The sequence below is a fragment of the Drosophila suzukii genome, chromosome 3 (genome assembly GCF_043229965.1).
Source record: "Drosophila suzukii chromosome 3, CBGP_Dsuzu_IsoJpt1.0, whole genome shotgun sequence".
In the NCBI taxonomy this organism is placed as follows: domain Eukaryota; kingdom Metazoa; phylum Arthropoda; class Insecta; order Diptera; family Drosophilidae; genus Drosophila; species Drosophila suzukii.
In genome coordinates this window covers 91860518-91874267 of record NC_092082.1, presented here as the reverse complement: position 1 = coordinate 91874267, position 13750 = coordinate 91860518, and the positions used below count along the sequence as shown (strand labels likewise).

The 13750-nt window shown below is 46.4% G+C and overlaps 3 protein-coding genes across 3 annotated transcripts; all 3 read left to right on the top strand.

Annotated features, from left to right (window-relative positions):
- Positions 1–130: 130 nt before the first annotated feature.
- Positions 131–6042, top strand: Sap-r (prosaposin). The gene is made up of 7 exons (XM_017077447.4): positions 131–290; positions 424–520; positions 2599–2881; positions 2947–4774; positions 4837–5309; positions 5364–5505; positions 5563–6042. Exons 1-7 carry the CDS (start codon positions 242–244, stop codon positions 5565–5567), a joined length of 2877 nt encoding a protein of 958 aa, XP_016932936.4. The 5' UTR covers positions 131–241; the 3' UTR covers positions 5568–6042.
- A 52-nt stretch (positions 6043–6094) lies between these two features.
- On the top strand, positions 6095–7830 carry LOC108012157 (thioredoxin domain-containing protein 3 homolog). The gene is made up of 3 exons (XM_017077448.4): positions 6095–6366; positions 6418–6506; positions 6570–7830. The coding sequence occupies exons 1-3, from the start codon at positions 6095–6097 to the stop codon at positions 7382–7384; spliced, it is 1176 nt and encodes a 391-aa protein (XP_016932937.4). The 3' UTR covers positions 7385–7830.
- Positions 7831–8710: 880 nt separating this feature from the next.
- On the top strand, positions 8711–13250 carry LOC108012167 (zinc finger protein rotund). The gene is given in 6 exon segments (XM_065867174.2): positions 8711–9056; positions 10027–10582; positions 11066–11175; positions 11253–11615; positions 11725–12174; positions 12332–13250. Coding segments are annotated over 5 exon segments (1770 nt in total). The 5' UTR covers positions 8711–9056; positions 10027–10041; the 3' UTR covers positions 12638–13250.
- The last annotated feature ends 500 nt before the right edge of the window (positions 13251–13750 follow it).

Genomic DNA, 13750 nt, shown 5'->3' with positions numbered 1-13750 from the left:
ATTCAAAAACATATTTTTGTAAAATAGCGATAGTAGCGATATATCGGGTAAAAAGTATCACGATATTTATTTTTATTCAGCAAATATCGATATAGGATACTTTTGTATATTTTCCATCCCTGGTTGACTTTGTAGCTGCAATTGCATTTTCAATATTCATTATAAACCACCCGTCGTAATCGCAAACAGAGTAACGAAACTAACTCCCCCGACTCTAGAGAAGTACAGTGAAACCCGGAACATGGAGAGAGCAGGCCTTTTGGCCCTTTTGGCACTTTGCTGCGCCTTCGGTGAGTGCTAATGGCGTCGTTAGAGGGACTGTGATAATAGTTTAGTCATAGCTAATTGCGTATTCGCACTGTGCACTCTACACTCTGTTCCCCCCGACTTATCGACTCTTTGTTTGTCTTCCGCTTTTCCCAGGCTTCTTCGCCGCTGCCACGCCCATCGGGGGCGATCAAAAACTCCTGGGAGCCAGTAAGTGCACCTGGGGACCTTCGTACTGGTGCGGAAACTTCAGGTGAGGTGGTGGCTAACGGGAAAACCGGATAAAGCGCTTGGTCATCGGAGACCCCCGCGGAAAAGTTCTCGAAGGGGAGCCGCTAACCCCTTTTAACCCCTCCCATATCGCGTTATTTTTACGGCCCGTCTCATTTGTCCATTGTTTGCGGTTCAGACTCCTTTGTTTTTGTTTTCCTGCCGATAAGCCTATCACTCGGATCGAATCGGACTGTGCTCTATATGGCTCTATTAGTTGATAACCCCTGTTATTGCAAACTTAACACTAGTGCCGCTCTATTTGCCCTCTCTTTTTTGTCAGTGGACTGTGAGAAAAACAACCCTGATCGCATTTTTGAATTTAAATGATTTGGAATATTAGAAAGCCCTATCAGTTTGTCTTTCTTTCTTCTGTATTCAGTCTATGGAATTCGTAAAGATTATTTTTATCAATTTCCAAGCGGACCAATTATTTTCAAAACACAGGTTCAAGGGCAAATATTGTTTTAACTACTTTAAGTAGGTATATTCACCTGGCCCAATCACATGCAACTATTTTCTCTTGGTGTATTTTTCGCAATGCTCTCTGTCCACATATCCTCCCATGTTTCTGCATTCCCTTTGTCTTCGCATTCGCTTTAAATCAAATTAACAAAATGCAGACAGACGAAACTTTTCAGACAGATGGGGGGAAAACTTTATCGCCATGATTATGTGCATGAGTAATCCCAAAGTTCTGATCATTCTGAATCGCCTTCTCTTCCCTTTTTCCCTTCACCGCGAAGTGAAGCGCCTGATTGGTTTATTTATCATCGTAAAATGTGGTGTTGTAAGCGGCAACAGTTGTTTCTTATCAACAGATTCTGACTAATCCCACAGGTATATGATGAATACAATGGAACATCCAAAAGTGCAATTAGTAAATATATCATCCCAAAATAACCACACTTGGAATTCCTTATCTACCTTCTAATAATGGGAACCCCGCCTTTAAATGCGATTTCAAGTGAGAACCCGCCTACTTGGTCGATGTGTAGAGGTCCCACTGTATTTGTGTAACATTGAGTTCAAGTTACAAACAGCCTCTTTGTGGATTACTTAATTAGTAGAATAAAAACAATTTGTAGGCTACTGAAAACATTTGTTAAGCACCCATCGCTTATCACTGGTCGTAATCCTTTGTTTATTGATTGATTTATTTTTAAACGGCGAGGAAAATCCACCATTTTTGGCTCTTAACTGTTTCTTTGTTTGTCAATTAACGGCGAAAAAGTGTAGAGCCACGAAAATTAAAAACGTCGCCATTGCAGAAATTTTGAAAAACAATGTCTGTGAATGCGCAGGCAAGTGAATATTGTATATACGTGGATACGTCCAGATATTTCATACATATCAACTGTTTATTTCCGTGCTTATCTTGCTGTTTTTTGCTTTCTAGACGCTTTTGTTTGGTATTCCTGGTGGTTCCAACACAGACATCTTTTGATGGTACTAGAAATTAGCACTTTTTCGATCGAATCAGATAAGTTGATTGAAATTGGATAAATTCATTTAGGTGGTGTATAGTAAATTGTTTTGGTTTCGTATCGGAATTTAAAAATCTTTTAAGAAATACTTGTTAAAGAAATTATGGGCTATCAGTTTTTCTCTTTCTACAGAAGAGTGGGTACCAAGACGTTCCGTCTCGGAAGTTCAAACTCCTGCAGAGATTATTATTAAAAGCCCAAGCTCAAAAACCCCCATGACTAATGGGAAAGTAACATTCATTAATGAATAGTTATAAACTTTAACTATAACTTATAGTAATTCACATCCTGTTTGTACTTACTTTTATCCAATTCAATGCCCCCTGAGAGTCACAATCATGTGAGCTGCTGGTGCGTTCTAAAAGAGACTAGGGTTCCTCCCTTTTTAGTGGACTCTGATCTTTGCTGACTCGTCGCCTTCGTCTCGGTCATTCGATTACGAATGCGGGTCATTTGATCCAAGCGGTGGCATTCTGCACGATCAGCTTACAAACCGACTGCACTTGTTATTTATAGTGGTTTATCGTTTCGCTAAGGGCAAAATTCCTAATATCTCTTTTTCTTCCCTCTACAGCAACTCCAAGGAATGTCACGCCACTCGCCACTGCATCCAAACCGTTTGGGAGACCCAAAAAGTCCCCGTGGACACGGACTCGATCTGCCAGATATGCAAGGATATGGTGACCCAGGCCCGCGATCAGCTGAAGAGCAACGAGACCGAGGAGGAGCTTAAGGAGGTCTTCGAGGGCTCCTGCAAGTTGATTCCCATCAAGCCGGTCCAGAAGGAGTGCATCAAGGTGGCCGATGACTTCCTGCCCGAGTTGGTCGAGGCCCTAGCCTCCCAAATGAATCCCGATGTAAGTTTAGACAAAGCACCTTCCCCGCAATCCCTTACTGATATATTATATTTCTGAACCCTCAGCAAGTTTGCTCTGTTGCCGGACTTTGCAACAGTGCCTACATCGATGAATTGTTCAGGAAGGGCATTCAGTCGGGACTTGATGGAACCGCCCAGGAAGTAGATGAAAGCTCCGAAGAGACCGAGTTGACCTGGCAGCCCAATCAACTCTCCTGCGGCAACTGCAACATGCTTTCCCGCATGATGCACTCCAAGTTCGAGGCCGCCAATCGCGATGACATGGTGGAAACGATGCTCCATGTGTGCGGATCCCTGTCCAGCTTCTCCGATGCCTGTGCCAACATTGTACTTACCTATTTCAATGATATCTACGACCATGTCAGCAAGCATCTGACCTCGGATGCCGTATGCCACGTGTCCGGAGTGTGCTCCTCCAGATACCACCAGCACGAGGAGGCCAAGCAGCCGGAAGAGGCCTTGGTGGCCCTTGATGCTGGCGATGACATTCCGTGCGAGCTGTGCGAACAGCTGGTGAAGCACCTGCGCGATGTTCTGGTGGCCAACACCACGGAGACCGAGTTCAAACAGGTTATGGAAGGATTCTGCAAGCAGTCGAAGGGATTCAAGGATGAGTGCCTGAGCATCGTGGACCAGTACTACCATGTTATCTATGAGACTTTGGTCAACAAGCTGGATGCCAATGGAGCCTGCTGCATGATCGGCATTTGCCAGAAGCAATCTGCCTCGTCGATGAATGATGCTCCCATCATGCCGCTGCTGCCTGTTCTTGAGCCCGCCCAGGTGAAGATCACCATCGAGAAGTTGGAGAAGCACGAGAGGAAGCAGCTGGGCGCCAGCGAGCCCAAGTTCAGCCAGCAGGAGATAATGGACATGCAGCTGCCCATCGACCACCTCATGGGTGCCGCTAACCCCGGAGCATTGGTGGAGGGCGGAGAGCTCTGCACCCTCTGCGAGTACTTGCTGCACTTCATCCAAGAGACTCTGGCCACCCCGGCCACCGATGACGAAATCAAGCACAGCGTTGAGAACATCTGCACCAAACTGCCTGCGGGAGTCGCCGGTCAGTGCCGCAACTTCGTAGAGATGTATGGCGATGCTGTGATTGCTCTGCTTGTCCAGGGACTGAATCCTCGTTCCGTGTGCCCCTACATGCAGATGTGCCCGAAGAACCTACCCAAGAAGGACGACGTCGAAGTGTTCCATCCCGTACCAATCAGCGATGAACAGGATTCCCCCACTTGCCCGCTGTGCCTCTTTGCCGTCGAGCAGGCCCAGATGAAGATTCGCGACAACAAGTCGAAGGACAACATCAAGAAGGTTCTGGGTGGCCTGTGCTCCCCTCTGCCCAAAAAGCTAAAGGACGAGTGCGTGGACTTTGTGAACACCTACTCCAACGAGCTGGTCGACATGCTCATCACAGACTTCAAGCCTCAGGAGATTTGCGTGGAACTGAAGCTCTGCGAGAAGAGCACGGATGCTCTCAGCGACTTGGGCATTGCTCTGGAGGACGATGTTGATGGTGAGGACAAGTCAAGCAGCGAGGAGATCAGCTCCAACGACATCGAGTCCCTGGAGGAACTGCCCATTCAGTTTGCTTTCGATGAAGGATTCAGCGCCGCTCCCAACTGTCTGATCTGCGAGGAGTTGGTCAAGGAGTTGGAGAAGCGCATGGGCAAGCACCCCACCAAGGACAGCATTAAGCAAATCCTGGAGCAGTCCTGCGACAAGATGAAGAAACCGTTGGCCGGAAAGTGCCACAAGGTCATCGACAAGTACGGCGACCAGATTGCCAATCTGCTGCTCAAGGAAATGGACCCCAAGCTGATCTGCACCGAGTTGGGAATGTGCATCTTGGCTGATATAGATGATCGTGAGTTTTTATGTCTGTGCAATACCCTTTTCCATATTAATAAATATTATTTTCAAATATAGTTGAGGTGGATGAGGCCTTAAAGTACGACGTGATTGCCGTGCCCCATCAGGACAACAAGGCGTCCAGCATTAACGAGCCGCCTACCTGCGTCCTCTGCGAGTTCATCATGACCAAACTGGAGGCCGATCTGAAGAACAAGACCGAACAGGACGACATTAAGAAGGCGATTGAGGCGGTCTGCAAACGCCTGCCAGCCACCGTTCGCAAGCAGTGCGATACCTTCGTAGACGGATATGCCGTTGCGGTCCTTAAACTGCTGAGCGATGTGCCGCCCAAGGAAGTGTGCCAGAAACTGCAGCTCTGCTTCAGCGTGGCCATCACCGACGAGGTGGTGGAGTGCGGTGTGTGCCATGGAGTGTCCCAGTCTCTGTTGCCCTTCCTGCGCGAGAAGAAGGATGAGGCGAAGGACGTGACCCCCATGCAGATGACATCGCTGGCTTGCGAGAACTTGCCGGCCAAGTACTACAAGATTGTAAGGCTATATATTTCTTTATAACACCCAAATCTTTAATTATCTCTATTTTAGTGCTCTGAGATGATCTCCATCTATGGCAACAGTTTTAAGAACTTGGCCCAGCGATCCTATGTGGATCAGTCGCATGTCTGCGCCGAGATTGGAAAGTGCTTCGATAGCGAGAAGTCTTCGCTGGCTTTTGCCAGAATTTCAGGTACACAGACCTGTAGAGCCCCAAAAAATATCACTATAACTTTACTCTCTTCCACAGCTTAAGTGATGCGTTGTGATGTGCGAGAGAGACGAGGATGAGAAAGAGGATTAGCAGAAGGTTAGATAAGGAGGAGGCAACTGATCCAACGCTTTATATATGCATATACCTTTACATATATCTGTTTACATTCTATAACGATTTATTGTAAATGAAACATATTTACTTACTTTTCGTTTCCGTACCCTGGTTTTTGGCTCTAAATTTGTTAGGAGAATTTGTGATGAAACTGATTTTATAAACGCACTCAAACCCCGGCTGAAGAAAAGTGAAACTTAACTAAAACTAAAACTTACACTAAGCAGTAACCTAACGTACTTTCAATATACGAATTAGCGAAATCCACAAGCCACTAACTTTGTATCGATATCCCCATCTGTCCGAAGTCAGCTGAGCAGTGTGTAGTTTAAGATATCAAAGAAAATTGTGTAAAATACGAACATTGATCTTATAAATCATAAAGAAAACTAAACCGACAAAGCAGCACATTATTGAAAATTCTCTGGATGCGTGTATATATTTCCTAGCTGATATGTTCGAGAATTCCCTGTTGATTATCAAGCCGGACTATCTGCACAAGCGTCGTCCGGTGCTTCTGAAGTTGCTGGCTGAGGGATTCCAGCTGCAGGGCAATCGCAGAATTGCCTTTTCGCCGGAAACTGCGGCCGAGTTTTATGCGGATTATGCCGATGAGAAGGGCTTCATGCTGGAGGTCATTCTCCTTTCGAAGGGTGTTTCCGAGGCCTTCATAGTTACCAAGGAGAACGCCGTGCAGGAGCTGCTCAACATCATGATTTGTTACTTGTGAGTCTGGGGCTATATGGTTTCTTCTTACTGTTAAGATTGCTTCATTAGTGGCTCTGCATCGGAACTGGAGCGGAATATCCACGTCACCAAAAATAGTTACAGTGTTGCTCGGGAGATCAACTTTATTTTTCCCAACTGTGAGTAGGATGTTAGTGATATGCATGGTATTTCTATATTTTATTACCATTTAATATTCCCAGATATCCATGAGCCCCACCAGATGTACGATCACAACAACTTCTGCAATCGGCCCATGCTAAAGCCGCTTATGGAGGAGATCTACGAGATTATGCAGAACGTGGACTGTAGCCAGGAGAACTGGAAGGTGCGCCTGTCCGACTACCTGGTGCGCAGCAACCCGAAGATGCCGCAGGTCAGCAACCAGTGTCAGCAGCGACCGGATGTGGGCATCCAGGACAAGTCGCAGCAGACCACCATGACCTACGCCCCGGTGCCGAGTGCGAGGGGTGTTCAGCCCCGGGAAAAGAAGACCCAGAGCAGCAGCTCGCCCTTGTCCTCCTCGTCCCCGCACTCCTCGATGCTGCTCTCATCCAGTTCGTGTGTCACCTGTGGCGGATTCGAGAGGACCGAGCCTTGCATCTCTGAATTGGATCTCAACAAGCGAGTGGAACCGCACGACGAGGAGAAAGTCTGTGTGGACGAGGAGATCCTGTGGAAGGAGGTGGTTGTCTACGAGGAAATCCAGCCGGAGGAGGAGGAACAGGAAACCAAGGAGTCCAAGTTCGAGCTGGAGGAGGAGCACGAAGGTGAGACGGGTGGTTCGGATGCGGAGTCTGACAGGAGTGTCCATGATGTAGCACCGCCGCCTGCTCAAGAGGAGGAATCGGATGCGGGCGAAACCACTGCTGGGGAGCCAGCAGAAGCTGCTCCAGCTCCAGAAGTGGTTCCGCCCGCAGAAGAGGCTCCACCCGCGCCAGAGGCTGCTCCCCCGACCCCAGAAGCTCCTCCAGCAGCTGAGAAGGCTCCGCCAGAGGAAGCTCCACCCGTAGAATAAGTTCAGGTCTCTAGTGCACCTGTTGCCCCATCGTTTGTTTGTTGAAGCATAGAAAAAATGGACTGAAATGCGCGCAATTCTAGAAACACCACATCCATTGCACCAGTAAAACCACCTTCAAATGGCAATTGCGCACTCGCAGAATTTCGGAAGGAGGTTCTGTAGTTTTTTATGCCTCCCCAAAAAGTGCATCCCACACGGCAGCAACGTCAACAGGAGCAACAGCTTTTTAGCCTCCAACTTCCCGCCAGCCAATGGAATTTTTTTCTCCCTTTCAAGAGTCCAATAAAAAATTGTAGAGAAATAAAACAAACAATGAAATCAAATTAAATTTATGGGCCAACTTTCGGTGCGAAAGTGTGCGTTGCATGTGGCACACTTTTCGCGATGCAAAGTGTCCTGCAATGTGGCTGCAATTAACCCAATTATAGGGATAACAATAGGCTTTGTATGCGCTAATTGCAGTAAATTGGCGATTTATCGATCTTCGCGTTATTGTTTGACTAATACGTACAGTCATTTTCAAGAAGAGTAGCTCTAATTAATGGTTAGGTTGCATTTTAAAAAAAATCATTAGTATTTTTTGTGAAGTCATAGCATTTAATTTAAAATCAATTAATTAAAACTGTTACAATGTCCATACGAAAGCAATAATTCATATTCGGAGAACCATGACAAGAACAAGATGAAGCCTATGAACTTTGCCTTTCGGGACATAGGTGTTAATCTACCTTCCGCAGGTGAGTGTCTTGAACTGCACAGTGGTTTAAATAATAAGGTTTAAATACTTTTTAAAAAATATATATTTCTATAAAAGTTCCAAAAAGTATAAACACTTTAATAATTAAAATATCATAAGTTAGCTCTTCCTAAACTTTATAACACCGAAAAGAGATATTGAAACTGATCGTTAAAGCTATCAATAGTTTCTTTGTCATCTCAGACTCTTAGTATTTCGACATAGCACTTCTGCAGTTTTCAACGTGTTCTTCAGGTCTTTCAAATACATTTTATATAGGGTTTCTATATACTATCCTTACCACTGTGGCCCTTTGAGCCACCTCAGCAGTTGAGATTGCGAAAGTTGTTGGTGCTGCAGTTGATGTTGTTGTTGCGGCTGTGTGTTTCAATGCCGGGCCGTTCCCTCGTTCCACTGTTCCCAGCTAACCACCACCGGAACAGTGGTAGTGGAATGGGGGTGGGGAGAAAAGGAGCGAGAGAGAGAGAGAGAGCAAAAGCTTTCTCCTCCGCTCGGACGCCGTGAGGTATGCAATGCTTTTCGCCTTGTGAATCGTACCGCTTCCGCTTTTTGTCGCAAAAGCAAAAGCAAATCGACAGTCGGTATCTGTCTGCCTGCGCTCTGCTCGCATCCCACATCCTGCATCCCACGTCCTGCGTCCTGCCGCCCTCCAAAAATAACAAATAATTACTCAAAATAATAATATTTCCAGGGGTGTGAGGCCGCGGAGCTTTCGCGTCGACGTCGAGCCAAAAAAGTGGCAGAGAAGAGAAGTGAATCGGTTTCGTTTTCGCAATACATACACAAACAATAGGCGCTGGGAAGTAGACGACGGCGAATCCTTGGCGGCTCAGCATTTCCACCGAATTCGCGTCGAGGAAAAGCGGAAAATCGGAAAAGCAGCTACCATTTTCGTATTGATTTTCAAGTGTGGTAAGCGCAAATCGCAGCGAAAACGAAAGAAAATGCGGTAAAACACGGGAAAAACCCCACCAACTGGCAGTGAAAAAGCGAAAGAAAATGTCAACGGCCAGGCAATCGAAAAGGGGCGGCGGTGGGTTAAGGAAGTGCTAAGAGATGCCTTAAAACAGGCGTAAAATTGCCGTCAAAAGCTAAAAATAGTCAAGTGATATAGTGCAGTGTCGGCAGAAAAAGGTGGGAAAAGTTCAAACTCAAGAGTAGTGGCTAAATTATAGCGCGCTTAAAAATAAATCCGGGCAGACACGGAAAACCCTCAAACCACGGACCCAAAAAAGCTGAAGAAGCAGAAGAGGAAGCCCGAAGAAACGGAAGAGGAAGAAGCGGCCGGCATACACACACAACCACAAGGGGGTGGCAAGTCCAACAGTCCGACTCTTGGGTTGGGAAAAGCTCAAGTCACAAATTTTTGCGCAAGGGCAGGCCGAGTCAAACCGAGTCGAGTGCTTTTCCCCCTAAAAGGGGGTGTCTCTGCCGCAGTCGATGCTGGCGAAATTTCGCAACACTCGCACAATCACCCACCATACTCCCCCACAATTCACCGTTAGGGGTGGCATTGCTGGGGTTCCGGGAACGGAATGGGATTGGGACGATAAGACATACGAAAAGGCTAACGGTGATGGGAATACCCTTGCAGACCCAGAGATCCCATGGGTGTATTCCGATTCATATCATTACAGATCATTTAAAAGTTGTGATTGTACTTTACTGTATAACCATTTTTGATATTGGGGTTAATATATTGCTTAGAATCCAACATATTTAAAAATATATAAAGTGCATACAAGATCAAGGTGCTTTTTATACATATATTATAATCCTAACCGAATAAAATATTTACTAAAACATGTATAGCAATAGAAAAGGAACCTATATACTACTACAATAATTGCTTCTATAAAATAATTTATCATATAATTTCTAGAACGGCGCCGTTAACATGGACAAAATGACGGTTGCCCAGAAGAACGCATATCTCGAGGCCCACATGGCGGTGCAGCAGCAAATGGCCCAGGCGGCGATTCAGTTCAAACAGCAACAGACTTCGCAGCAGCAGAACTCCCCCACGGCCAACAACAACAACAACAGTCAGAACAACGGCAACATGCAACAGCAACAGCAGCAGCAGCAACAACAGCAGCAACAGCAGCAGCAGCAGCAACAGCAGCAGCAACACTATGCGGCCACCATAAAGGTGCCGCAGATCAGTTCCTCCAGCGTGGCAGCTGCGGCGGCGGGGGAGAGCACCTTCACGGTTCCGGACGACGGAATGGGGTTCGAAGGGGGCGTCAGGGTCCTCCAGAGCCTGGGCACCTGGTCGGCGGCCGAGCAACTGACCTACAACATCCCCAAGCCCAACCTCATCCCCTTCACAGAGCCCTACGTCGAGGGGGGCTCAATGCACCCCGCCAGCCGACTCAAGGCCCTGCAACAGGTGCAGCAGGCATCCTCGGGGGTGCGCAAGACGAATCCCTCGAAGTGTGAGTTTTGCTTTGATATTTTTTCGAAGGGTTTATGATAACAAACAGTTCTATGCCGACTTTTAAGTAAAAGCGGTATCTAAGAATTAATCCATTTTATTTCACCAATGAATTCATCCATTTAATTGACCAATGAATACATTCACTTAAACTCATCAATTAATTTTCTAATTGTTGAAATCTCAACAACGACAATTCACTGAATCATTAATAAGTAAACTTATTATGAATCAGTACATAACAACAAGACAAATACTCATCTATGGCAATTAACCAATAAATTCTTAACTGATAAATCAGCCACTAGTGAATCAAATTTTACCAATGACATTATGATGATGGGAATTCACCAACAAATTTAGTGTTGATTACTTAAGGAATGAGTCAAGTCACAAGCATGTGTTATTGCATTAACGAAAAACTAAAAGGCCTTTAGGAAACAATTTATTTTATTGAGAATTAACGATAACTCTCTTTTTCCAGCCACCAACAAGGCATTCGAGTGCACGGTCTGCGGCAAAGGACTCGCCCGCAAGGACAAGCTGACCATCCACATGCGCATCCACACCGGCGAGAAGCCCTATATTTGTGAAGTATAAGCTGCCCTCGAGCCCCTGCGACCTCCAGTGCCCCTCAATCGCTAACCCTCGCTCTCGAATCCCCGTTTCAGGTGTGCAATAAGGCGTTCGCCAGGCGGGACAAGCTGGTGATCCACATGAACAAGTTCAAGCACGTGACGCCCACGAATATTGCGCCCTTGGGCAAGCGGCTGAACAACATGGTGAAGAAGAAGGAGCAGCCGGATCCCCCGCCGGAGGACAACAAGCAGAGTCTGGAGCTGCAGCTGCAACAGCAGGCGGTCCAGGTGGCCGCCCAGAACATAATAGTGCAATCCGCTCAGGGGGCGCCGACGTCCATTCCCGGCATCATCATACCCCATCACCAGCAGCAGCTCTCCTGGACATGCGAGCTGTGCGGCAGGATGTTCTCGAGTCGGGACGAGTGGTCCATTCACGCCAAGAGTCATCTGGAGGTGAGAAGATGTCGGTAGACACTCCTGGTTGGGAATAGACCAAGGATGCACTTTTGGTTGCCCTCAAACAGATTTAACCGGTTTGTTTTACCTCTACTCCAAACTGTAGTATTGACAGCCGGAACGGCTAGTCGCAGAGTCAACAAAACCAGCAGCAGCAGCAGCGGCGGCAGGAGTCATTGCTAAGACCACCAGCAGCAACAGCAACAATAATCGCAGCTACCAAATGGATGCTAATCAAAACCAAATTCAGATGGAGGCCCAAGCACGCAAGCAGAAGATAATCATACAAAACCAGATGATACTCAATGCCAGCCACCAGCAGCAGCAGCAGCAGCAACATCCTCCACAGCAGCAACACCAACAGCAGCAGCAGCAGCAACAGCAGCAGCAGCAACATGTGGCCCATGGGAAGAAGGCGGCCAGAAAACACCAGCAACATCTACAGCAGCAACAGCAACAGCAGCAGCCACAGCAGCAGCAGCAACAACAGACCAGTGCGCCTATGTACAATAACAATAGTAGTAGCAACCACAACGGCAACAACCAAAGCCAAGAAGTAACTACCTATTAAAACCAGACTGAAAACCCCACAGCCACAGCCACAGCCACAGCAACACCAACAGCCAACAGCAACATTGAACACCAAAAATCTGACCATTTCCGCATTCTGTATTCTGTTACCCTTCCGTTTACCCCTCTCCCTGCAAATCCAGGTGTCCGTGCCGGTGTCGCACATCATTGCCAATTCGCCAACGGCGGCCACCTACATGCAGGCCCAGTTGAGCGAGCACGCCAGCAACATGCAACACGGCATGCCCATTGTCACCTACAATGGCAACCAGTACTGCGTGATCACCAGGGCCCCGGATCTGGACGTGGAGGCGATGCAGAAGCCTCTGGACTACGGCCATGCAGCCGGTGGAGCCACCAACATCATAGTAATGTCCCCGATGCAACTGCTGCCCCCGCAGCAGCAGCAGCAGCAGCAACAGCAGCAGCAACAGCCGCAGCAACAGTAAACACCATCGAAGAGAAAGGCATTCCCAGCCAACCAGCTATAAATACAAATTGTAAATAAAGTCTTAAGCAGCCGAGAGCGAACCTAAGTATATGTTTAGCCACAACACTACCCAGCAAAACCAAAGTTTGTAAATGTCAGATTATAATGCATAGTTCCCCGTGTCAGCAAAGTCCGCTCGAGATCGAAATCAAATGTAGTGTAAGCAACCTAACATATCCCCCCGCAGAACGTATATAGTACCCTTCTTACCCATAAGACAGCCACCACTGAGATATATATGAGATGCCGTCTAGATGCAGTCTTCAGACACCGACCCTCCAAAGTAGCATCCCCACATAGAACCATACTCAAACCCAGCGTGTATGATATTTGATGTGTTTCTATGGCATTGTTTGTACATTAAGCTAATTACTTACTCCAATTACGTCTTCGACTAAAACGCAACTTGGGAGGTAAACCAAAAAAAACAAAAATACAACAAATAATGGAATGAAAAACCAAAGTAGCAGTAGTAGTGTCCATCAGCAAAGCTCCCCACACATCCCCACTCGATTCCAATGGCAAACCATGTAAAGATCAAGCGAAAATAAATTTAATTTAATTAAATAAAATCGAATGAGTCTTTAAAGGGTTCTTTATTATATAAACTAATTGGAGGGTAGTGATAAATTTTTTACAAGTATAACTAGGGGTTAACTTATCTTATCTTTATGAATTTAAGGGTTGTTTTCATAACATTTATAAAATGAATTATTTATTTCCTCTTTATTTTTCTGCAAATACTTTATATATTTAAATCATTTTGTTTAGTGTGTTATTTATGTCATTCTTTCGTATAAATCAGTGACACTCGCAGAATAATGAGCCCCTCGCTGATCTAAATCTTGTAATGTTACGTATACGCAGCGTTAGCCATACTGGGCATCATTCAAGTGACACTCACTTTTGGCCAAAAGTTCCCGAATTGAAGCCATTAAAGCACTCAATAATTGGCGGCTGTTGTCGTTTATTATTCTTGGCCGGCCAACTTTGGCGGCATTCTCGCTTTTTGGTCCATACAGACAGGCCAAAAGCCAAGTAAAAACCAAAACATTTGGTCAACGCTGAGCTC